General features: G+C 46.3%; 1 protein-coding gene across 4 annotated transcripts; it reads left to right on the top strand.

Moving 5' to 3' along the window:
* Positions 1–367: 367 nt before the first annotated feature.
* On the top strand, positions 368–22,242 carry LOC108927870 (NACHT, LRR and PYD domains-containing protein 3-like). Of its 4 annotated transcripts, XM_029253230.1 has the most exons (15): positions 368–600; positions 7,886–8,035; positions 8,585–8,706; positions 9,550–9,663; positions 10,036–10,109; positions 12,039–13,767; positions 16,910–17,080; positions 17,162–17,332; positions 17,414–17,584; positions 17,665–17,835; positions 17,917–18,087; positions 18,169–18,339; positions 18,467–18,643; positions 18,860–18,906; positions 21,675–22,242. In XM_029253230.1, the coding sequence occupies exons 2-15, from the start codon at positions 7,973–7,975 to the stop codon at positions 22,205–22,207; spliced, it is 3,885 nt and encodes a 1,294-aa protein (XP_029109063.1). In that variant the 5' UTR covers positions 368–600; positions 7,886–7,972; the 3' UTR covers positions 22,208–22,242. The 4 variants fall into 4 exon arrangements, with proteins under 4 accessions (XP_029109063.1, XP_029109064.1, XP_029109065.1 ...); XM_029253231.1 differs by lacking the exon at positions 7,886–8,035; XM_018741474.2 differs by lacking the exon at positions 368–600 and having other exon boundaries at positions 7,615–8,035.
* Positions 22,243–26,269: the final 4,027 nt, after the last annotated feature.

Here is a 26,269-nt window from a genome sequence, read left to right as displayed (position 1 = left end):
CCAGAAAGCAAGACCCGGTCCAACCCACTGCGCCACTGCCCCACCGCATCCCCGTAGACTGAGAACACTACAAGAAAAAACACTGGGGTACTTTTATATACTGGGAGTTTAAAAAAAAATTAAATGTACAGTAGAGAAATCATTGTAGAAAATTAAATCAGCGTGATAACGGAATAAATAAAACAACATTATATATATGGAGGAGAAATAAAAACAGTGCGATCGTTGTGTACGCGTTCATACACACGCATAATTAATTTTACAGAGAAATGTGTGTGTTATATGTTCTGCTCCAGTTCACAGGAGTTCAAGTAGGCGGAGCTCATTTTCAGTCCAATCGGAACGGAGTAGAAAATGAAACCGAAAATATCCGGACACACTGCGTTGTTTTCTACCAAAAATGTGTTGGGTAGACACGCAACAACGTGTGTAATACTGAAATATAATAAATACTCACGTGACCTGTTGGTAAATATATTTAGCTTTACGAGTATTATCCGGGTAATTTCTACTTTAATACGTCATTCATTGTAACGAGATTTGCTGAAGTATTTCAGAAATAGGGGGAGGTTCGTAAGACGTGTCGTACTTTCAGTTAAGGTAAGAATAATTTTAAATCCAGAATAAGGCATGATTTTAATGTGTATTATTATAGCTTATTTATTAGTGTCGGGCCGAAAATAACGAACACAGATTGTCAGTATGATTTCTTCAGCGTGAAACTTTTACCTCCTCAATGTTTCCGTTAGTAATTGCGAGTATAAAAATAAAAATTAAATAAATATAATTGTGAAAAATAGATCAGATTATTGTTGAATTCCTATTTGTTCTGTTCACCTTTTTACACCGTGTATTAGTGTTACGGATCATTATCCTTTTTTCCTTTCTCTTTTTTTGTCTATATCCTGTAGATTTATGCATGCAGACTCATTTGTTAAATACTGTGTATTGATGTGAGCTCGAGGTTTTGTGCTCTGGGAGGAACTGGACTCTGTGATCTTAAGGTTGTCGGTTTCAATCCCAGTTTTGCTGTAGTGCACTTGATCAACACGTTTTCCCTGATATGATCTATCTATATACAGTTTTTCTCGGTCGTTTTGACACATTTCTCCAAATGAATGCAATTGCTCTCAAAACAATTAACACTGCCCACTAAACACACTCTTATCTTGACCAAACAGTTCAATTCCACTGCATAATGAAGTACTGCCTTTTATTCTACTAAGGCACTTACTAAAAATAAGTACTAACATCAAGAGTACAAGTATGTGCTCTGTTGATTGTATAATGTAGTTTGATGCTCACACACAAATACATTAATGCAAATACGCCTTTATCGTGAAGTTCTCTATTGAGGAGTTCTGTTGTATAACAATGAGTTTTCTGAAAGAAAAAAAAATATATGCTCTGCAATCACTGAACTTCACTGATCACGCCTCTCATTCACATCTGGCCAGAGAATTTCATCTACATCACAGCATATATTCTTGCGAGCCATGCATCGTGGGAAAAAAAATGCCATGAATGCTGAATCCATGCTTAACAAGCTTCTGCATCAACATCTCCACAAGCCTCTTCCATTGCTTGAAGAAGACTTACTTGGCTGTAAGGGTTGCGATCATACACTTTCCATCTCCAAAAGGAGAAGAACTCCTCAATTGGATTCAGGAAAGGAGAATATAGTGGAAGGAACACCATCTTGAAATGTGGGTGATGCTCAAACCACTCCCGCACCAACGCCGAATGGTGGAATGGCACAATGTCCCAAACAACTACAAAATTTGACACCATTTGCTTCTGGTCAGCCTGTGGGAAGATGATTTCATTAAGGGAGTTTAAAAAATTTTGCAACCTTTCAGTATTGTATAGCCCCAAGACAGCATTTTGTGCCACAACACCAATAGTTGAAATTGCAGCAGACATGGTGATGTTGCCCCTTCCTGGATTGGGGCCTTGGCGTGGTGGAAGGGCTTGCGTGATCTAGGGATCTCCAGGGGTATGTCCTCGGGAGCCTTATGCTCCTGGTAGGGTCTCCCAAGGCGAACAGGTCTGGAGTGAAGATCCAGACTAACACAATCCAAAACCTTCATGAAAAAGGGAAACAGAAAAACGTTTACCCTGCCCGGAATAGGGTCACCGGGACCTACCCTTGGAGCCAGGCCTGGGGGTAGTGTTCCTAGGCGAGCGCCTGGTGGCTGGGCAGCGCACATAGCCCGGCCAGGCTCAGCCCGAAAAGGCATCGTGGGGGGGCCATGTGGGCCCACCACCTGCAAGGTCCAGCATGGGGGTCCGGTGCTATGTATACCTGGCGGCGGGAGGGGGCGGGGTGGCGCATGGCGTCACGGCCCCTCGCGACGAAAACTGGCTCTTGGTACGTGGAATGTCACCTCACTTGGGGGAAGGAGCCAGAACTGGTGCCGGAGGCTGAGAAATACCAACTAGATATAGTTGGGCTCACCTCTACTCACAGTGTTGGCTCTGGAACCAAACTCCTCGATAAGGGGTGGTCCCTCTCCTACTCAGGGGTTGCACGAGGTGAGAGGCATCGGGCTGGCTGCCATACAGTTGGAGTTTGCCCCGGTGGACGAGAGGGTCGCCTCAATGTGACTTAGGGTCGCAGAGAGGAAAACTTTGACTGTTGTGTGTGCTTATGCACCAAACAGCAGTTCAGAGTATTCGGCCTTCTTGGAGAAGGTGGGAGGGGTTCTGGACAGGGCCCCACCTACAGACTGCACTGTCCTGCTGGGAGACTTCAACGCTCACGTTGGCAATGACTGGGAAATCTGGCAGGAGGTGACTGGGAAGAACGGCCTGCCCGATCTGAACCCGAATGGTGAAATGTTATTGGACTTCTGTGCTAGTCATGCTTTGTCCATAACAAACACCATGTTTGAACACAAGGATGCTCATAAATGTACTTGGTACCAGAGCTCCTTGGGCCAAAGGTCAATGATCAACTTTGTAGTCATTTCTTCAGACTTGAGGCCACATGTTTTGGACACTCGGGTGAAGAGAGGTGCTGAGCTGTCAACTGATCACCATCTGGTGGTGAGTTGGATCAGGTGGTGGGGAAAACTGATGGAGAGACCCAGTAAGCCCAGACGTTTAATGAGGGTGTGCTGGGAATGACTGTCAGAGGACCTTGTCCGGAATGATTTTAACTCACACCTCCGGGAGAGCTTCCCCCATATCCTGGTGGAGGTAGGGGACATGGAGTCTGAATGGACCGTGTTCAAAACCTCCATTGTGGAAGCAACCAGGCACAGCTGTGGCCAGAAGCTTGTTGGTGCCAGCCAGGGCGGCAACCCGAGAACCTGCTGGTGGACACCGGTGGTGAGGGAAGCCGTCAAGCTAAAGAAGGAGGCCTTTAGGGCCTGGTTGGCCCTGGGGACTCCTGACTCAGCAGACAGGTACCGGCAGACAAAAAAGACAGCAGTGGCTGCGGTTGCAGAAGCAAAAACCCAGGCATGGGAGGAGAGGCCATGGAAAATGACTAGCGGTCAGCTTCAAAGAGGTTCTGGAGAACCATCCGGCAGCTCAGAAGGGGTCGGAGGAGTTTCACTCAGGCTGTGTTCAGCAGGAGTGGAGAAACTCTGACCTCTGATGAGGACAATGTCAGGAGGTGGAAGGAGCACTCTGAAGAACTCTTAAACCCGAGTGATATGCCTCCCTTACAGGAGTCAGGGCCAGAGGCTTTCGGGCTGTCAGAGTCCATTTCCGTGGTGGAAGTCACAGAGGTAGTTGGTAAGCTCTACAGTGGCAAAGCACCAGGGGTGGATGAGATCTGCCCGGAAATGCTTAAGGTCCTGGATGTTGCAGGGCTGTCATGGTTGACACGCCTCTGCAATGTTGCATGGACCTCGGGGACAGTGCCTTTGGATTGGCAAACTGGGGTGGTGGTCCCTATTTTTAAGAACGGGGACCGGAGAGTGTGTGCTAACTATCGGGGCATCACACTTCTCAGCCTCCCTGGGAAAGTCTATGCCGGGGTGCTGGAGAGGAGGATCCGGCCGATAGTTGAACGTCAGATTGAAAAGGAACAATGCGGATTCCACCCTGGCTGTGGAACAGTGGACCAGCTTTTTACCCTCTCACAGATAATTGAAGGGGCATGGGAGTTCACTAATCCAGTCTACATGTGTTTTGTGGACTTGGAGAAGGCCTATACTATAACCGTGTTCCCCGGGAAATTCTGTGGGAGGTGCTTCAGGAGTATGGGGTACCGGGGGCACTACTGCGGGCCATTTGGTCCTTGTACATACGGAGCGAAAGCTGTGTCCGCATACTCGGCATTAAGTCAAGCCAGTTTAGTGTGGGTGTTAGACTCCGCCAAGGTTGTTTTCAGAAAAAGTATGCATGTCATTTGTAATTAGTATGAGACAGACAAGAACTTACAATCTGTTTAGGACAATTACGAAGTATTCAGATGGCAGTGTTAATTGTTTTGAGAGCAGTGACTGGAGCTTGGAGCAATGTGTCACATAGGTTGAGAAAAACTGTAATACTGTAACGGCAATGAGGGGAGCTGAAATTGCTCCGTGCAAATAGTTGTGAATAATGTCTGTTTCTGTACATACTTTGGTGTTCCGTTTTTATTGGTTGTTTTATTGTTCATGCACAGTTCGTCATGAGGGGAATTCTGGGGAGTTCTAGGGGTAGCCCCTGAACCATTGGCGCTGTCATGGTTCAGACCCGGAAGGAAGTGGCGGACCCAAGTGCGGAGCAGAATGAGGGCTTTATTATGGGAAATCCAAGAGAATTCATCACAGGTCGGTATACAGGCGAGAGGTCGATGATCCAAAGGAGACACAGAGGTTCAAGGAGCAAGGTAACAGGACTGGGAGAGGACTAAGGGATCAGGAAAGGGATGAATGATCGCAAGGAGATTGCAGTAACAAGGCTGAACAAGGTTTTGTTTCCGCGCCTTGTCTGATGCTGCCTTTTATGCAGCTATCTGTGCCACGCCCCAGGTGTTCTGCACTAACTCAGCGGCATGGGCATGACAGGCACAGTGAGGGGCTGGGAGTGATGCAGAGAGGACCCTCCAGCATTTGGAGATCTCGTACTGTCTGTAGCATCTTTGTTAAGACTGCTGTCAAAGATATGTGCACAGTTAATAAAGAGCCTGTTCCTTTTTCTCACACTCCTGAGCTTGTTTCCAGTAACTCCATGGGGGGACGCTACATTGCTGTCAGAAGTGACATGGAGCAGAGCTCGTACAAGTAGACCCAGAGAATACATCACAGAAGGGAACGAGTGCCGGCGATGAAAAACCTGCAGCAGAGGACCACAGAACTGCTGACTGCCTTGGAGCAGCTGTGGGCACCGCCAACAAGCGGCTTTCCTTGCGATGGCATGTGGAAAAAACCAGCATGCCCCAACTACCACCCAGGACACCAGCTTTGGGGGGAGCACTGCAGTGAAATGCGCTCCATCTGCTGTGGTATTCAGGAGCGCAGCCGTAGGAGACCTACAAGGCACAGCTCCTGCTAGCAGCACAGCACAACGACTGGGACGTGGAGACTACAGCAGCACAGCTGGGGCTCGCCTTAGAAGGGAAAGTGCTGACTGTCCTGCTGGACGTGAGAGCAGACCAACATCATGAACTGCGCTCACAACAGCCTTGAAATGTCATTTCAGCCAGCAAGAAACAGCAGATCATTACTGCAGACAGCTCACAGCTAGGTGGTACAACAAAGAGGAAGCTCTAGGAGCACTGGCTGTGGACATCCAACTCCTGGTACAGCGGGCGTACCTGCAATACCCTGCAGTCATCCAAGAAGACTTGGCACTACAGGCATTCTTCCGGGCATTGGCCTCGAAGCGCCTGCACCAACACGTCAGACTTGCCTCCCCAGCTAGCCTGGACATGGCAACACACGAAGCAGAATGCGTGGAAGCCAACCTGAGAGATGCTAATTAGCCCACGCATTTTTGTGACACCCTTGTAGGATTTCACTGATGACGAGGCAGAGGAGGAGGTTTCACGCCAAGTTGAGGCACTACCCCCACGCCAACGGTTGCCTATTGTCTGCTGGTGTTGTTGAAAGCGAGGTCACCAGGCATGTCACTGCAGGGAGTCTGCCCCCTCCTCATCTCAGAGAAACGTCAGAGGAATGATGCTGTGAGGAGGGTTTCATCCTGTGACCATGCTTCCCCTCATGGCGTACTGTCTTTCCCAGTGGGTCGTCTGGGGACTCTCCACTGCCTCCATCTGCCCTGCCTCATAGAGGACATACCCTGCAAAGCTATCCTGGACAGGGGGTCTACGATCTCCATTGTATGCACTGGGATGCTGCCCGGATCCACATGCTGTCTTCCCAAAGGATGGACTGAGGTGTTGGCAAACCTATGCATGGCCACGGGAGAGACCATGGCGATGTGGGGAAGAAAATGCTTGCGCGTGGCCATGGACACCGTGTAGCTGGAGCACAAGTTCTGGCTCGTAGAGATCCAGGATCTGTGCATTGTGGGGATGGACCTCTTAACTAAGTCAGGGGCGCTACTGGATCTGAGCAGACGATCAATCCAGTTTGCAGGTGAGACTATCAGCCCTCACGGTGGCGGCAGAAAACCCTCAAGGCACAGGCTCTCTTCCCCAGTTAGCGAGGGGAGGAGAGCATGGCTGGTGGAGGGAGAAGTCCAGGCATGCAGTGAGATGGGGCGGGATAACGCAGCGGGGTCTCTGCCAGCATGGGACGCACCCCGTAGCCCTTGACAGCAACTCACAAAATGGTGCGGGTGCTGTGGCAGCACAGCGGGGCAGAGTTAGGGCCAGCTAAAGCAGTTAAGAGAGCTTCAAAATGATTTTGTGGGCATTTTCACAGCCAGGGATGAAGACTGTACCAGGACAGATGTGGTGCAGCACCACATCAAGATGGGCAAGATGGGTAACACTGCCCCCATCTGTCTGAGACCACATTGTCTGCCACTGGCAAAAAGGCAGATTGCAGAGGAGAAAGTTAAGAAGATGGCAGCAGCAGGCATCATCGTACCCCCCAGCAGCCCCTGGTCAGCACCGGCAGTCCTGGTGCAGAAAATAGACAGCACCTGGAGGTTTTGCATAGATTATTGTTGCCTGAATGCTGTGACCAAGCAAGACTCCTATCCCCTGCCGCGCATTGACGATGTGCTAGACTGCATTGGAAGCTGACCCAGAACTGACAGTGGTGTGCAGTTTCCTACAGTCGGGGTTGTATCCACCTTGGAATGCCGTAACCCTGCATGGACCCACTGTCAAGTCATACTGCTCGCAGTGGGACAACCCCTCCTTATGAGGAGGGCTGTTGCATCGGTGATGGGAAAGACCAGTGCGCAGCCAAATCCTGTGGCAGCTCCTCGTCTTCCGTAGCCTCTGAGAAGACATGTTGCGACGAGTACATGGACAGTCGGTGTCAGGCATTTCGTCATGGCGAATACGCTGCATTGGCTGTGCCACTAGTTCCACTGGGTGGATTGCCGTCACGATGTGGAGTTAATTGTGCACTGCTGAGACACCTGCACAGCATGCAAGGACCCCAGCGATCGGTCACACGTCCCCTTGCAACATCTTCAGTGGGGCACCCCAATGGAGCGCATGGACGTAGATGTACTAAGACTTTTCTCCCTCACTGAGCAGGGAAACTGCTATGTGCTCATGGTAATGGATTACTTCACTAAGTGGCCCGAGGCGTACGCGGTACTGGACCACCGGTTAGTGGAAGAGATGTTCTACTGTTTCGGGGCACCAGAGAAGCTCTACAGTGACCAGGGTAGGTCGTGAAAGAGGTGTGTGATCGGCTGGGGGTGTGGAAGATGCGCACCGCACCTCTCCACCTGCAGAGCGATCATCTGGTGGAGTGTTTCGCTCACCACGCAACTCTCTGTTCTCACTTCCCAACACCAGCGCGACTTGGACAGACACCTGCCCCTGGTCCAATAGGCATGCCACTCTGCTGTCTAGGAGTCCACTGGGTGCATCCCCGCCCTGTTCATGTTTGGGTGTGAGCTGAGAACACCGGTGGACTTAGCTTTTGGCAGCCCGCCGGAGCCCGAGGTGAGAGAAGAACCGAGTCCCAAGTATCTTCAGCAGTTGTGGCAGCACCTGGAGTCCACAGGCTTTCGCCAAGCGCCATGTGATGGAGGCGGAGGGGCGGCAGAAACACGCACACAAGGAAAAATGCCCTCTATCCAAGGACTCTTTCTCCTCAAGGACCTGCATGTCAAGCTAGCCTTCCCAGCCTGTTTAGCGCCCCTCAGACTTTCCTCTTCCACTTTCAAACAGTCACCCCTTGTATTCCCTGTGAATCCTCTCAGCTGTTGAGCACGTAATTCCATTTCTCCCACAATTCAGCTATTTACAATAATCCCAATTTCTTCCTCAAACTCCTGCTAAAGCGGTTACAGTACTTACAGTTTTACAGATGAGGGACAGTCCACATTGCAGGGTTTAACATGCATATAAAGTATTACATGGGGTGTATGGATAACTGTGGATCAATATAATCTTACTTTTTTGGAGTTATTCAGTCACAGTGATGTATTACACTGTCAACCATATTTACAAAAAGATGTTTTTTTTTTTGTTTTCCTGCTCTCCACAAAGACCCTTGATACACCTGATCAGTTCCTGTCAAGAACTCCTGAGATGAAGCGAAGGGCTTCAGAAACCAGTCCATTTGGGGACTGTAAGAAGGGGGTCCCTGCCACAGTAAAAGGTTTTAAAAAGTGAGAGAGGTGCCAGTATTGTCGCTCATCACTCATCATATATCTTTTAGGAAAAATAAAGTCAAATGCAAATTTTAAAATTGCATTTATGATTTGTGTTAGTTTGAATACGAGCCTGAATGTGTATAAATCTCTAATATCCAGCACCACACTGACACTACTGCTTTAATAGACAAGTCCACCACTGCATTTAGTTTAAAAACTTAACTGCACTTTTCATTCTGTCTGTGTAAACACGTAAAAAGAACCAAGTATTAAACTGAATAATTTGTTCAATGAATGATTTATTTCTATCAATGCTAAGATTATATTTAGAAAGAAAAAAATGAAATATCCTGACATTATTAGGGTTGAAAAACTTGATTTATAATTTTATATTATGATATTTCTACCCTCGTGAGAATTAATTAACAACATTTTGCATAACAACATATATACACACACACACACACACACACACACACACTTTCAGAATCGCTTGTCCCATACGGGGTTGCGGGGAACCGGAGCCTACCTAGCAACACAGGGCGTAAGGCCAGAGGGTGAGGGGACACTGCCAGGACGGGACGCCAGTCCGTTTGAAGGCACTCCAAGCGGGACTCGAACCCCAGACCCACCGGAGAGCAGGACTGCAGTCCAACCCAATGCGCCACCGCACCCCCTACAACATATATAATTAGGGTTATAATGATATGGCTCCCATCCCAGGAGGGACAGAGTGAGAGATGGTTCATCAATAAGTATACAGTAGCTAAACACACACAGAGACATACTGATTTCAGATCAGTGATCAGCTAAACAGTGATCTCTAACTGTAGGGTCTTTTCACGTTTCTGTCCACAGTGTCCAAGAGGACAGATCAGTGTCACCTGTACCCAGCTGTGTGTCCATGAAGAGTGATGCATCAATGATGCAACCTATGAAGTTTAAGGATGAACAGTTTTCTACAGGACAAAGGTAAATGTTCTTTTAAACCAAATTTCTTCAGGAAAAAGAAGTGTATGCTGAGACAAGTAACCAGACCTACAAGATTCTATACACACACACACACACACACACACACACACACACACATTTTCTGAACCGCTTGTCCCATACGGGGTCGCGGGGAACCGGAGCCTAACCCGGCAACTCAGGGCGTAAGGCTGGAGGGGGTTCCAGTTAATACGTCTTTTAGCACATGATAATCCTCAGTCCTCTTGCATTTTTAAAGGTGACAGTTTGCTTCCCTTGTAAATATTACCTTTACAGTTAGCAAGCTAACTGTACATTATATCTGAAGTTTGGGGTATAATGGTGGAAAGAGGCTCTTCACGTTTCTGTCCACAGTGTCCAACAGGAGAGATCAGTGTCACCTGTACCCAGCTGTGTATCCATGAAGAGTGATGCATCAGTTCTTCAAGGTGGGTTGAAAAGTTTCTCCAGTATTCAAATGTGCCCTAAAACACAGGGAATTTGATAGAAATATGCTTTAATTTGTAGTTTATCAAGGGTGGCATAGCAGGTTTGTCTGGGTCCTCCTATCTGGCAGCTCTAGGGTTTGAGTCCCGTTTGGGATGTCCTGCGATGGACTGGTGTCCCATCCTGGTTGTGTCCCCTCCCCTCCCCTCCACCCTTATGCCCTGTGTTGCTGGGTTAGGCTCTGGTTTGCTGCGACCCTGTTTGGGATGAACAGCTTCAGCCAGTGTGTGTTGTAGTTTATCTCAAATCTGGAAAGGTGTACAAGTATATTTGTTGGTATAATAGAGTAAAGCTGTTCAAGAAACCTTTTTTATCTCAAATAAGATAAAAAAATACAAACATATAGTGGAAAAGATAACGAATAATGATGCTCATGTGTCATCTGTTGCTGCATGAAGGTATCTATGGTAATGCAACACCAGCAGTGTGATATGAAAGCAGGTTAGAGTTCATAGTTACTCAATAGTTTGACCATAAACAGGACAGGATGGAGACAGGATGCATGTTGTCCTCAGTGAAGAGGGACATTAGTCCTTCCATGAAGTGTACATGTGTCACGGTGAACCGAGACGGAAGGACCCAAGTGCAGGATCGTTCGTCTGGATTCAAAGGATCAGGCAAGTTCCCGATGTCAGGGACAGGTGGACAGTCGGTCGATCGGCGATTAGGGTCAGAACAAAGATCCTTGGACGTGGTTGAGAAACAAAGCGAAGGGTCAACAACCGGAGAACACGAACTGAGAACTGGAGATGCGTATGAGCGAGGAGTCACAAGGAAGGGCAGTTGTCTCTGACGAGATTCTGCAAAGGTATGGGAGCTGAGGAGGGTCTTTTAAAGGGTGAGCGATTAATCACGTGCTGGAGCAGAGTCAGATGTTGTCGTTTGAGTTGTGGACGTGGACATGACAGTATGGAGCTGATGTCATCAAGATGACGAGAGCTGTTTTCCATCTGGAGGTTCTGTTCCTCCAGGACATAGATCTTATTCATTTAGGTATCCCTGCTGTGCCTATCATGGGTTTACGTCTAGAGGTTATAGATGTGTTATATTGATCATATTGTACTAATGGGACTGAGTTTATGATGATGGGTAACTGTTAAAGAGACTTGTGAATCTGCTGTTTGTTCGTATTGGATAAATGGGGAAAATATATTTGTGAGACTCTTTTGAATTTCATCAATGCTTAGTCTGTCTGGAGATTGCATGTTCTCCCCATGTTTCATCCCACAGTCCAAAGATAGGTGTCGTAATTGAGCTGGAGAGCCTAGATTGTCTGCAGTGTGTGTGTGTTGTATTGCTCTGATGTATAAAAGCGTAAATGATTGTAAGTTGTTTACTGTAGTTTAACATTGTAAATCTCCTCAAATAAAGGTGTCAGTTCATTAGTACATAGTTTTTGTATGATGCTTTGGAGAAAGGCATCTCCTAAATACATAAATTTACATTCTGGAGGTGGATGAGAATACAGTCTGACAGATCACAGGTCTGGTCACACTTTTCATATGTTTTCTACAGCTCTGAAACCCTAAATACCTTAATTCTTTACAAAGGAGGATGTGGTGGGGAGTACGGTGGCATAGCGGGTTGGACCAGGTCCTGCTCTTTGGTAGGTCTGGGGTTCAAGTCCCACTTGGGGTGCCTTGCAATAGACTGGCCTCCTGTCCTGGGTGTGTCCCCTCCCCCTCCAGCCCTGTGCTCTGTATTACCAGGTTAGGCTCTGGCTTCCCATGACCCCATATGGGGCAAGCGACTCAGATTGTGCATGTGGATGATGTTGTTAATCAAATGGGTAATATGAGAAAAAAGCATCTGCTTTTCAACATGTAATCCTAAATTTTTAGATTAAACTGCCCTCTTATTTGTTTTTGCAGATTTTCTGCTAACGAGTCAACAGAAACTGAAATCCCATCTGAAGAAATTGTTTGAGTGTATATTTGAAGGAACAGCTAAGCATGGAAACCGAACCCCTCTGAATGATATTTACACAGAGCTCTACATAACTGAAAGTAGTACTGGTGGGATCAGTAATGAGCATGAAGTAAGACACATTGAGAGAGCACTCAACAAACCAGCTGTACAAGAAACTAAAATCAAATGCATGGATATTTTTACACCCTTACCTGGAGAAGTAACACATATAAGAACTGTGCTGACACAGGGGATTGCAGGCATTGGGAAAACAGTGTCTGTGCAGAAATTTATTCTTGATTGGGCAGAAGGAAAAGAAAATCAAGAGATTAATTTAATATTTTCTCTTGCTTTCCGAGATCTTAATTTACTGAAGAATAAACAATTCAGTCTGACACAACTGGTTCATTACTTTCTCCCAGAATTCAAGGAATTTGAACTCACTCAGCATTTAAATTCAAAAGTCTTGTTTGTCTTTGATGGTCTGGATGAGTGTCACCTTCCTCTAGATTTCAAGAATAATGAGGTCTGGTCTGATGTAACAAAGACAACCTCCCTGGATGTGTTGTTGACCAGTCTCATTAAGGGGAATCTATTTCATTCTGCTCTCATCTGGATAACTTCCCGTCCAGCAGCCACCAGTCAGATCCCTCCTGAGCGTGTCCATCGGGTAACAGAGATACGAGGGTTCAGTGGTGCTCAGAAGGAGGAGTACTTCAGGAAGAGGTTCAGTGATCAGGACCTAGTCAACAGGATCATCACACATGTGAAGTCATCAAGGAGTCTCTACATCATGTGTCATATTCCTGTCTTCTGCTGGATTTCAGCTACTGTTCTTGAGAGGCTCTTTGTTGAGGAACACAGTGAAGAAATTCCCAAGACACTGACTGAAATGTACACACACTTCCTCATCTTTCAGACCAGTTTAAAGAATCTGAAGTATCTGAAACAACAAGAAACACAGCATCTTAAATCTTTAGAATTAGATAAAGAATTTGTTCTGAAACTGGGGAAGCTGGCTTTCAGGAACCTTGAAAAAGAAAATCTCATATTTTATGAGGAAGACATGAGAGAGTTTGGCATTGATGTCAGTGAAGCTTCAGTGTACTCTGGAGTGTGTACAGAAGTGTTCAGACAGGAGTTTGGATTGTATGAGGGGAAGGTTTACTGCTTTGTACATCTGAGTGTTCAGGAGTATCTTGCTGCTTTGCATCAGTTTCTCTCAAATAGTGATTCCAACCTGCTGAAGAGAACAGTAGATCAGGCTTTAGAGAGCAAGAATGGACATTTGGACCTCTACCTCCGCTTCCTTCTTGGCCTTTCAATGGAATACAATCAAGATCTTTTAAATGGACTACTGACTCAGGCAGGAAGAACACTCCATAACAATGAAAAAATAGTACATTACATATATAAGAAAATCAATGAGAATCTTTCCCCAGAGAAGACCATTTATCTCTTCCACTGTCTGAATGAACTGAATGACAATTCTCTGGTGAAGGAAGTCCAAAATTATCTGAACGCAGGTCGTCTTGCAGAAAAAAACATGAATCCCACAGATTGGTCAGCTCTGGCATTTGTGTTAATGATGTCAGCAGAGGAATTGGAAGAGTTGGACCTGAGAAACTGTGCCTTAAATGACAAAGGTCTTCAGAGGATGCTGCCAGTGATCCAGGTCTCCAGAACTGCTCTGTAAGTCCTGTTATGTGTGTGTTTAAAGAGAATGCTGATCATGCTTACAATAGAAGACAATGATATTGAAACAGTAGTACATTATAGAAAAAAGTATTCCTTCATATTTTCTTCTTTGGAGGGGCATGGTGGCGCAGTGTGTTTGGCTGGGTCCTGTTCTCTGGTGGGTCTGGGGTTTGAGTCCTACATGGGGTGCCTTGTGATGGACTGGAACCCTGTTCCGAGTGTGTCTCCACCCCCTCCAGCCTTGTGCCCTGTGTTGCCGGGTTAGGCTCCAGTTTGCCGTGACCCCACTTGGGACAAGCGGTTTCAGACTGTGTGTGTGTGTGTGTGTGTGTGTGTGTGTGTGTGTGTGTGTGTGTGTGTGTGTGTGTGTGTGTGTATTTTCTTCTTCAGTCAGCACAGTTTAAACACCTGGCAGCCAGAGGCCCTGGAGGCATTCCAGGAACTCCAACAGTGGTTCACATCCGCCCTGGTACTTAGGTTCCTTGATCCTTTTCTGCCTTTTGTTGTTGAGATGGATGCCTCCACTGTGGGAGTAGGGGCAGTCCTGTGTGGTGGCAGTTCATGCAGAATCTCCAGAGAGACTAAGTGGAGGACCCAGTTCCAGCAGACACCCTCGAGGGTAAGGAGTATGTCCCAGCAAGGATGTGCTCCCAGCTGCTCCACTAGGTACACGACACCCCAGCAGCCGACCACCCTGGGAGTCAACGGACTCTCTCCCTGCTTGAAAAGGGGTATTGGTGGTCTTCCCTTCATGAGGACATACAAGAGTTTGTGGAGGCATGCGAGGTTTGTGTAAAGGCTAAAACCCGTAATCAAAGGCCTACAGAGTTGTTGGAGCCACTGCAAGTGCCATCCCAGCCCTGGTCCCACGTGGCAGTGGATTTCCCGACAGACTTACCTCCCTCTGCCGATAACGCCATGATCCTGGTGGTCTTAGATAGGTTTTCCAAGGCCTGTTGACTAATCCAATTGCCCCGACTTCCCACTGTTCTAGCCACAGCCAAACAGTTCTTTCAGAATGTATTCAGCACTTTGGATTGCTGGAGGATATCGTGTCTGACTGTGGGCCGCAGTTTGTGTCCAGGGTGTGGAAGGCATTCTGGCAGAAACTCGGTGTCTCTGTCTCCGAGTACCACCCTTAGGATTACGGACAAGTTGAAGAGCTGAATCAAGACCTCAGCCACTTCCTCCAGAGCTACCGTGGCCAGGACCAGCGGACACGGTTCTTGTCATGGGCTGAGTATGCCCATAACTCTCTGCTGCACTCCTCCACAGGTCTCTCCCCATTCCATTGTCTCCTTGAGTATCAACCTCCTCTGTTCCCATGGCACCTCAGTTTCTCTGATGTCCCTGCCATTGATTACTAATTCCAGAGCAGAGAGGAGGTTTGGTGTATGGTTCAGGAACACCTGTGCCAGAATGTCCACTGCTACAAACAACAGACCGACCCACATTGCCGCACCCTGCTCTTCCAGCCAATGAGTGTGGCTGCCCACTCGGGACATTGGCCTCAAGCTGCCCTCCAAAAAAATCAGCCCCCATTACATTGGACCCTACAAGGTCGTCCGACGCATCACTCCAGTGACTTGCTGATTACAGTTGCCTCCACACTTGTACATGTATATGCCGCACTTTCTGTGTCTCCCTGCTTTGACCCTAAAGGACCTTGCTTCTCAAGGAGTCCCGAGGAGACCAAACACACCCATCCATTGAGGTGGCACTGACTGTGCCATCCGCACCCTTCTGGACTCCAAGCATCAGTATGGGGGCTTCTACTACCTTGTGGACTGGGAGGAGTATGGCCTGGAGAAACATAGCTGATTGCCGGTGCATGACATCCTCAATCAATCCCTCATCGCCAACTTTCATAGGGACCATCCCCATCCCAGTCCCCCCCCCATTCCAGATTCCAGATTCCCGTGAGTGGGGGAGGCACTGCCACAACCATGCCCACACCACAACCAACAGCACCTCTCTCTGATTAAGCACCTGGTGTTAATCAAAGCACTCTGGTATAAATACACCCCTCAGCCTCTTCTCAGTTGCGGAATCTCATTAAGACAACCGTCCCACTTCTGCTCTCTGACTTACCTCGCCTTGCTTTTTCCCAAGTCCTATTCCTCATTGTTCCCCAGTCCCACTCTACATCTCTTAGGAAAATGACCACCCCCCTTGTCTCCCAACCATGTCTTCTGATCCTTGCCTCTGTCCTATTTCCTGATCAACCGACACTTCGCCCATCCCCAACAGCGAAAACATGTCTAATCCCTTGGTTCTAAATAAACAATCCTGCACTTTGGTCCAGCCTCCCCTGTGTCCTCTGGTCTCCATGACACTTGTTAGGAAAATAACTTCCTTCAGCTCTTTTCCCCAGTTCTTCTCTCAACCCCCCCCAATGCTTCTAACCAGGTAGTTAAGTTGTCCATCAGTCTCATTTCACTGGTGAAATTGCACATGGGTTGAAATAAGTTATTTCCAACTAAAATTGGAAAATTACACCCACACATTCTTATATGACCAGAACAGGTGGAACATGGGTACCGGGACACATTTCACAAAATACTGTACATTAATAATGATACAGTTGGGAACTAATTATATGGTAACTGTGCAAAAAAATCTGTGTTCAAAATCATTCTCAATAATTGTAATGAAAAAGTAAAAATGTCAGGACATATTTCAATCAATGGAGTGAAACATTATAGCTGTGTTATTATTTTCACTAAGTATAAAGTGGTTAATTGACTGGTAGAGAAGCAGTTAGAGACAACAGCAGAGGCAGAGCAGGAGGGAAGGAATAACACATCTGATTTAGCAAAGTTCGGTTTCAGGTTATGTGTGTCCATCCAGGTGGAGATCAGTACAGAACAGTCATATGTATGGTTAGATATATCCTGCTGTGGGACTTTTAGTGAACAGTCAGACAGGTATACTTCATATTTAAGCTATCAAATAGGCACAAGTCTTACTCTGTTAATTTTTAATGGTTATCACTATATGTCAGGAATATACTGTATAATGTTGTAGCGCATTTTCTGTTCTTTTCTTCTGGACTCAAGGACATTCATCATCACTCTGTCACAAACTAAGCTTGTTCTGTAATCTGATGATTCATTCATCATATTTTCCTTTCCAGGGTGAACAGATGTTCTCTTACTGAAAGATGCTGTGAAGGTTTGGCCTCCATTCTAAGTTCTGACTCGAACCTGAGAGTGTTAGACCTGAGTGACAATGACCTGCAGGACTCAGGAGTGAAGATCCTCTCTGCTGGATTGGGGAACCAACAGTGTAAACTGGAGATACTGAGGTCAGTACTTCTGGGGAACAACATGGTAAACTGGACTGTCATTGATGACTGATGACTCATTCATCATATTTTCCTTTCCAGGCTGAACAGATGTTCTCTCACTGAAAGATGCTGTAAAAGTTTGGCCTCAATTCTGAGTTCAGACTCAAACCTGAGGGAGTTAGACCTGAATCACAATGACCTGCAGGACTCAGGAGTGAAGATCCTCTCTGCTGGACTGGGGAACCAACAGTGTAAACTGGAGATACTGAGGTCAGTACTCCTGGGGAACAACACTGTAAACTGGACTATCATTGCTGACTGCTGACTCACTCATCATTTGTACCTTTCCAGGCTGAACAGATGTTCTCTCACTGAAAGATGCTTTGAAGTTTTGGCCTCAATTCTGAATTCAGACTCGAACCTGAGGGAATTAGACCTGAGTGACAATGATCTGCGGGATTCAGGAGTGGAACTGCTCTCTGCTGGACTAGGCAACAAACGGTGTAAACTGGACACACTAAGGTCAGTACTACTGGGGAATATATACTGTAACCTGGACTATCATTGATGACTGATATCATTCATAATATTTTCCTTTCCAGACTGAACAGATGTTCTCTCACTGAAGGATGCTATGGAGTTTTGACCTCAGTTCTTAGTTCAGACTCGAACCTGAGGGTGTTAGACCTGAGTGACAGTGATCTACGAGACTCAGGAGTGGAACTGCTCTCAAATGGACTGGGAAACAAACAGTGTAAACTGGACACGCTGAGGTTAGTACTACTGGGAAACAACACCGTAAACTGGACTATCATTGATGACTGAGGACTCATTCATCATATTTTCCTTTCCAGACTGAACAGATGTTCTCTCACGGAAAGAGGCTGTGAAGATTTGGCCTCAGTTCTGAGTTCAGACTTGAACCTGAGAGTGTTAGGCCTGAGTGACAATGACCTGCAGGACTCAGGAGTGCAACTGCTCTGTTACGGACTGGGGAACCAAAAGTGTAAACTGGACACACTAAAGTCAGTACTACTGGGGAACAACACTGTAAACTGGACTGTCATTCATGACTTATGACTCATTCATCATAGTTTCCATTCTAGGCTAAACAGATGTTCTTTCACTGGAAGATGCTGTGAAGTTTTGGCATCAGTTCTGAGTTCAAACTCAAATCTGAGAGTGTTAGACCTGAGTGACAATGACCTGCAGGACTCAGGAGTAGAACTACTCTCTAATGGACTAGGGAACCAAAAGTGCAAACTGGACACTCTGAGGTCAGAACTACCAGAACAACACTGTAAACTGCTTCTGTAATTCAGTCTTTAAGGTTGAAGCTGTGTGAACTCAGAGAAATGCAGTTAAGCTCTGGCCTCAGTTCTTACATCAAACTCCTCTCTACAGACTCTCTGGCTGTTGTGTCACAGAGAGAGGCTGTACTTCTCTGGCTTCAGCTCTGCATTTGAACCCCTGCTCACACCTGAGGGAACTGGATCTGAGCTACAATCACCCAGGAGACTCAAGAGTGAAGCTGCTCTCTGATCTACTGGAAGATCCACACTGTAAACTGGAGACACTGCAGTAAGTGCTGTTTGTGTGTTGTTACCACTAACCCTTATACATGTGTATAGAAGTTGTTCCACTAAATGAATGAGTCCGTGTGTCAGTGTGAGAACAGTAAAGTGCTAATTTTGTCAGTTGCTCTCCTACTGTCACAAGGCTCTGAGTTTCCACACACACTTCATAGACAGGCTGTGTGTCTCTCAGTCACTGTGTGTCCTTCTGCTTCTCCTACAGTGTGGACCATGGTGGACAGTATAGGATCAGACCAGGACTCCTCAAATGTAAGTGTATTTGTACTGAAGAGTTGGCTTCAGATCATGATGATTGTGTGTGTGACTCTTCCTCCTGTCTGTGTGTGACTGGTGTGTTCGTCATCACTGCTGTGTCACTGATATCAGAACATGTCAGGAGTGTATTCTGAATGAGATCAGATCCATACCACTTGTTCACTCTGATGTTTATTCTGTACACATATAACATTCTGTTGCTGATGAGCAGCAGCTGTTGGGCTGTATTTCCCATCCAGCAAACACACTGTGTTCTGCTCTACAGATCACACACACATAGTTGTTATATACATTTATGAGTTTTATGTTATTTACCATAAGGGGGTGCAGTGGCGCAGTGGGTTGGACCGGGTCCTGCTTTCTGGTGGGTCTGGGGTTCGAGTCCCGCTTGGGGTGCCTTGCGGCGGACTGGCGTCCCGTTCTGGGTGTGTCCCCTCCCCCTCCGGCCTTACACCCTGTGTTGCTGGGAAGGCTCTGGTTCCCCACGACCCCGTATGGGACAAGCAGTTCAGAAAACATGTGTGTGTGTGTGTGTGTGTGTGTTATTTACCCTTTTCTTCATTTCAGGATTATTTTTTCTAATGTATTTTACTGTGAGATGTATCTAATGTTTCCCTGTGTTGGGATTAATCTTTTTTTCAGTTTGAGGTTGTTTTAAGTTTTCAAAAACAAGGCACAAAAAGCTTAAACAGCTGGTTTATCACAGTTCTCACCAGATGTTCTCCATCAAGTATGGACACACTTGCACATCTGTCCTGTGTCTTTTTGTATTTCTCAGCCTGCCTTATGACCTTGTACAAGACACACACACCTTCCAAACATACAAAAAACATACTGTTCCAGAAACTTGTACAGCAGGACATATCAGAGACACACATGAAAAGGATATAGAAATGAATTATGAGCAATGTCATGGAAATAACGACAGGAGAGAAAGTCAATATAGAGCTAAATAACCAGAATCGATGGAAAAGTATAAAGGAAATCTTTTTGTCGTGCCTCCAAGGAGGCGACGGACCCAAGTGCGGGTGCACTGTTTATTATGCAATGGGGTCCGATAAGGGGCAGGCGAAATAGGGAAGTCAAAGAACAACCAGGGGTCACCGATGAGTAATCGTCAGAACAGGAAGGATAATCCAAAACTGTAATACGCAGAACAAAGCCAAAGGTCAGAACACCAGGAAACCGTACACAGAAGGGCACAGGAACAGGGACCAGGAACACGGGAGAGATTGCAGGGCAGCACAGGCGGAGATGTGCAGGGGGCTCCATGAGGTTCCGCAATTTGGTCGACTTGGTATCGTCCTTTTATGCGTTGTCTCCCTGGTCAGCCACGGGTGCGTCTGCTTGCTGTGAGGATGTGAGCATGAAAGTTTAATAATCCGATCAATAATCGTCAAAAAAAATGGTGCACTCCAATGCCTATATGTTGAATTTAACAGTAAACATTAAATGTAAACTTATTACTGTCATATTTTTTCCCTGAGTTATTTATCGGAACACAATTCTAGTAACAAAGAGTAGAGGTGCACCAGGGAAACACAGCTGTGTGTGAGTACAAGAGGAAGGATCCAGAACTTTGGGGGAAGTCTGAAGTACAGGAGGATGATGTGGTTCTGAAGTGCAGGTCAAAGGTCCGAAAGACAGGCTGAGTTTCAGGGAAGTGACAATAAGAGTCTTAGTTGTTGTCTGAAGAGTTGTGGTTTGTAATCCGAAGGGCAAGGATGGCATATCGTGTCATGTTCATATGGTGACTGAGAACATGAACCCAGTTGTGGAAGTTGTTGGACCGTGGATTAATGCAGACTGACATGGGTGAGGGTGTGATGGTGCATAGCTGTAAACAGACTCTTTCATATACTGATTTGGTGAGTTGATTGCGCACAGGTGTGTTTCTGACTGTCGGTGTCCTGGGAGGACCCATAGTGGTCAGTCTGAGAACTTTTCCAGTGTTGTGACCCCATGACCAGAGCTGGTTGTACCTCCTTCTGTTAGAGTGTCCTAGTGAAGTGTAGCCCTGTGGTGTGTATTTAGGTTGTACCAGTGTATTGTCCCCAGGGGTTGTACAATTACTGTAAAAAAGAGTTCCATGTTTCATTTTAAATTTGCGAAAGTAAATCTGCTGTGAATGCAGTTTGTTTACTTTTGTCTGTTTTTAGTATAAAATGGGTAAATTTAAGGTAATAATTCTGTACACTGAGCATACAGTAACTTTTGTAAATTCTTGTCAGGTTATGTAATGTAACTGTCTGAAAATGTAAAGTGTTGAAATTGTACTGTCTATCAGTGTGCAGCGCTGCCTTACATTTACATACATGTAGTAACACTAAGTTAATAGTGAGAATTGAAAGTTCACTACAGAAACAATAAACTGTAACATTGTTTCATTTACATTTATTCATTCATAAGACACTTTTCTCCAAAGTAACGTTGAGCTCAGAGAAAACAAAAGTTCATCTGTAACCCAGTGACTGAGTGATCACACAAGGTCAGGTGGAATTTCAGAGAGATATTTACTGTCCTGAGTTCCAACCAAATAATAAACTGCAGTTAGTGAAATATGGAAGTGTCCCAAAAGGGATATGTCACCATCATAATTAACTTGAAGAATAAGAAGAAAAAAAAAATCATGTCAGTTTGTGTGATGCAGATGCCAGTAATACAGTTTCACACAGTTACATTAACAAGATATGATGGAATTTGTGTTTAATCTGGACATTTAACACAGTTTTTACCATGTTTTAACTGTGTTTCCTCTGTAGACTCCTACCAGCTCACACTGGACCCCAACACAGCAAACACACACCTATATCTGTCTGAGGACAACAGGAAAGTGACATGGAGTGAAGAAGAACAGAAACATCCTGATCATCCAGACAGATTTGACTGTTATACACAAGTTGTGTGTGTAGAGAGTGTGTCTGGTCGCTGTTATTGGGAGGTTCAGTGGACTGGAAATGGTGCTGTAATAGGAGTGACTTATAAAGGAATCAGGAGGAAAGGAGACAGTGTTGTCTGTGGGCTTGGATACAATAACAGGTCCTGGAGCCTGTTCTGCTCTGATAAGTTTTACTGTGTTAGTCACAATAACATAGACACTGCCATAGCTGTACCCCGCTCCCGCAGAGTAGGAGTGTATGTGGACTGTGTGTCCGGCACTCTGTCCTTCTACAGCATCTCCTCTGGTGAACTGACCCTCCTGTACAGGTTCACCTCCACATTCACTGAGCCCCTTCATCCTGCATTTTGGGTTTCAGGTCCAGGTTCCTCAGTGTCCCTGTGTGAGATGGGATAGGAAAACACACACACACACGCACACACACACACACACACACACACACACACAGAGGCATAAACCCACACACATGCACAGGTACACAGACACACATACACAAACCCACAATTATGTTGATTAATGTAATGTCTTGAACTGATGCAGTAAAAATTACTCCACTGTAATTGTAACTTAACATTGTAAATGTATAAATAATGTGAATAGTGTAGTGTGTAGAGCACAGCGTGTGTCTGTGTGAATGTGTGTTTGTGTGTGTCTAGTAGTGGGTACAATATAGCCTGTGTGTGTCTGTATGTTGCACAAAACATTGTTTGTGTGTTTAATTGTACATACAATGCATTCTGTGTGTGTGATTGGTAGTGCATACAATTTATTATGTGTGTACATATAGTGTGTTTGGCACTTGTAACGTTGTACCATTTTGTGTGTGTGTGTTTGCATATTTTTACTTCCTGTACCGGTCTGTTGTTTACCATTGGTTGCCATCCCTGTCCGTTATCAACAGTCCGGTGTCATTCCTCCATTTGGACCAATCACCTCCAGGCTCCGCCCATTTTTATAGGCCCCAACACAATAATAACATATGCGCCACAACAGCAACGTGGTCCCTCATATTGGAAAAAACGATTCACGCTTGTAATGACAAGCGCAAGGGTTTCGATGCATTCAACCTCTCTCCTAGAAAGTCTTTTATCTTGAGCAATTCTAAACCGATTTCTATGAAATATAGCTTATTTTAAATCTAAATATATTTCCTATGAGTTGATCAAACCACACATGTAATATCAATTTCATAAAAATGTGAACGATACCAGGAAGTTTACTGATGTACTGTATATATACAGTATTGGTACCTAGGCACTGGGCTGTGGTATAGACTACTGTCATTACTGAAATAAACATTTTGGAATGTTGAGTTCTCTCTCTGTGTGTCTTTAGACATGATAAAGTTTAAGGTATATTTTGCATTAACTGATGTGCTTGTCCTCCATGCTGGCACAGGGCCGCAGCCGCTGCCTGTACGGGGCTACTGTCACGTCCCCGGCAGTGCACTCCTCCCCTGCACCTGCTAACGACCATCAGCAGCAGGCTATAAGAGGAGTAACTTGCTGAATGACAGACTGTGGAACCTCCTTGGACCCTGCTCTCTCATTGCACCATGCTCTGTTCTTAAATCTCAGTATTCTCCCCTTATTCCCGCTCCTGTCCACTTCGACACTTCCCTCAAGATACATCCTGCATAACATCCGCAGCATCCGTCTGGAAGAGACGAGGCAGGAAACAACAGATGCGGTGCCCGTCTGTGAGGAGTTTTATTTAGTCTCAGTGCAGGGAGAAGGAAGGGGATGGAAAAGGGGGGCCAGGGAACAGGTAGGATGGGGCTTCGGGTGGGTCGGGGGGCTGGGAGCCTTGGGTCAGTCCAGACACCGGTGTGTTCATGCTTGTCTGATGGGATTCGCTCTCCTCCTCCATCACTTCTCCCTACTGCTGGGGAAGAAATAGGGAACATAATTAGCCCCAGCTCTGGCTGCTTTGCCCCTGTCTCCACCCTCTTCCTGGGCCACCTCGGCATGTTACACCATCCTTGCCTCACAACAGACTGCTCAACTACTTGTCCAAGCCATGGTGACATCCCGTCCGGACTACTGCAACTCTCTTCTGTCTGGCCTTCCTGCAACAGCTGTACAGCTGATACAGAACACTGCTGTCCAAGTTGTGTTTGACTTGCCGAAGCCTTTGCAAATATCTCCTCTACTTGTTTCTCTGCATTGGCTTCCTATAGCTGCAGTGATCAAATGTAATGGCCTACAAATGTATCAATATTTTATGCATTACATTGTGCATTATATTTTGCGTTGGAGGTATGTCGCTGCTGTTCATGGTGTCTCAGGTAAGTGCAGTTGTTTTGCTACCGGTTTTTCCCATCACGCATTCGTGTTGTGTAGCTGTGCGGATTGATAGACATAATCGGTTATGTGTCTGTGTAGTGGTGTGTGGCACTGTAATTGATTTGTTTGTTAAATAGTATTTAGTGGTTTGTTAGGGCGCACATTCTCCAGAACATTTCTGTGTCCCGTAACGGGGTGTGGGCGTGACTCCATGGATTGATTAATTGTGTCTGGTTGTTTGTTTTGTCACCATTGTTGGAGTGGTTTCGGTTTCGATTAGGAATCTCAGCTGGTAGGCATTTAGCCTGGTTTTAATAGCGGCTGGTGATCTATAGTGGCAGCAGTTGCAGTAGCCTCTTGCTGCAAAGACAAGGGAGTTTACCTGTGGGAGTCATTCCACCGAGGAGGGCCACCGGTACAGTTGCCCACAAGGCATCATGTGTCCAACATGTTGACCATCAAAGTCTTCTGCAGTAAGCGAGCCGTGTCATTTCGCCACCACCGGAGACCTGGGTGCTCTCGCTGCTACAGGAACCTGGTCCATCCTTACCTGTCTAACCTTCCATCTTGCTATTCTTTCTCCATGGGACTCTGGAACTGCCAGTCTGTTGTGAGAAAGGCTGACTTCATACCAGCCTACGCCTCCCGTCTCTCACTGGACCTTCTGGCCCTAACTGAAACCTGGATCACCCCAGACAACTCAGCCACACCTGCAGCCCTCTCTACAAACTACTCCTTCTCTCACACCCTTCATTCCTCTGGCAGAGATGGAGGCACAGTCCTGCTCATCTCTCCCCAGTGGAAATACTCTATTCTTCCTCTTCACTTGCATGATCTGTTCTCATTTGAATGGCATGCTGTTTCTATCACTGCCTCAATCACTCTTGTTGGGGTGGTTCTTTATCACTCTCCTGGCTCTCTTGGCTGCTTCTTGGATGACCTCAACATCTTGTTGACACTCCATTGATTCTCCTGGGTGACTTCAACCTGCATGCCAATGACATTCATGCAAGCGGCCTTCTGTTGCTCCTGCAGTCCTTCGATCTCTCTTCGATCTCAATCCTCTCCTACTCACAAAGTGGGCAACTGTCTTGACCTTGTATTTCCCCGCAACTGTGGCTGTCCTGTCCTCTCTGTCACTCCGTTACATGTCTCTGACCACTTCTTCTTTTCCTTTCAACCCTGCCTCACCCCTAACTCCTCGCCTCTTTCTGCACCTGTTGTCACCTGTCGCTGCAATTTAAAATCTCTCTCACATTCCTTCTTTGCCTCTGCTACTCTGTCTGCTTTCCCCTCTGCTACGCAATTCTCAGATCTGTCTACAGATGATGCCACTAATATTTTCCTCTCTGCCCTGTCTTCCTCCCTTGACTCTCTCTGTCTTCTGTCTTCTAGACCAGCACACCCCATTGCTACCCCATGGCTGTCTGATATGTTACGTGCTAACAGGACCAAACTGCGGGCTGCAGAGCGAAGATGGCATAAATCCAAAACTCCATCAGACCTGGATGCCTATACCAGTCACTCTTAGCTGCTTTTCAATCTGCGGTCTCCTCAGCTAAAACGTCCTTCTTCCACAACAAAATACAGTCTGCATGTAAAAAACCACACAGGCTCCTTGCCACCTTCTCATCCCTTCTCTGTCCCCCACCACCTCTTCCTCCCTCTTCTCTCACTGCTGACAATTTTGCTTTGTTTTTCAGAAATAAAGTCAAAGCAATCACTGACAAGTTCTCATCATCAACCTGCCCAGTTCGCGCTGGATCTCCCTGCGAAGCTATCCTCTCCAAATTCAAGCCATTCTCCGAATCTGAAATTTCTGACCTCCTGATATCGCGCAGAGCCACAACCTGCTCACTTGATCCGATCCCATCATCATTCCTACAGAACATTTCCCCGCAGCTCTCCACCTTCATCTCTAAGATCATCAACTCCTAGCTTTCCTTTGGTTGTTTCCCAGCTGCCTTCAAAACCGCTCTAATTTCACGTCTGTGTAATGTCTCGAGAAGCAGAGTGAACCTGTTACTGTAGTTGTTAGGGTGATGTATGGGACCCTCCAATAGGGACCGTTTTGCTTGGTGGAATTCCTAAGAAAAGACAGGTCATCAAATTTATGGCCCAAAAAGCTGTAACCGGCTGCTTCCTGTAATGGCTTGCTAGAAATACCAGACAA

The sequence above is a fragment of the Scleropages formosus genome, chromosome 6 (genome assembly GCF_900964775.1).
Source record: "Scleropages formosus chromosome 6, fSclFor1.1, whole genome shotgun sequence".
In the NCBI taxonomy this organism is placed as follows: domain Eukaryota; kingdom Metazoa; phylum Chordata; class Actinopteri; order Osteoglossiformes; family Osteoglossidae; genus Scleropages; species Scleropages formosus.
This window is presented reverse-complemented; position numbering and strand designations above follow the sequence as displayed.

Excerpts from the sequence above, each read along its gene's own strand:
- LOC108927870 (XM_029253230.1), top strand. The coding sequence starts at position 7,973 with ATGTTTGGGTGTGAGCTGAGAACACCGGTGGACTTAGCTTTTGGCAGC. Across the intron at positions 17,585-17,664 it reads TGTAAACTGGACACACTAAG|ACTGAACAGATGTTCTCTCA; the intron begins GTCAGTACTACT and ends TTTCCTTTCCAG. Across the intron at positions 18,907-21,674 it reads CAGACCAGGACTCCTCAAAT|ACTCCTACCAGCTCACACTG; the intron begins GTAAGTGTATTT and ends TTTCCTCTGTAG.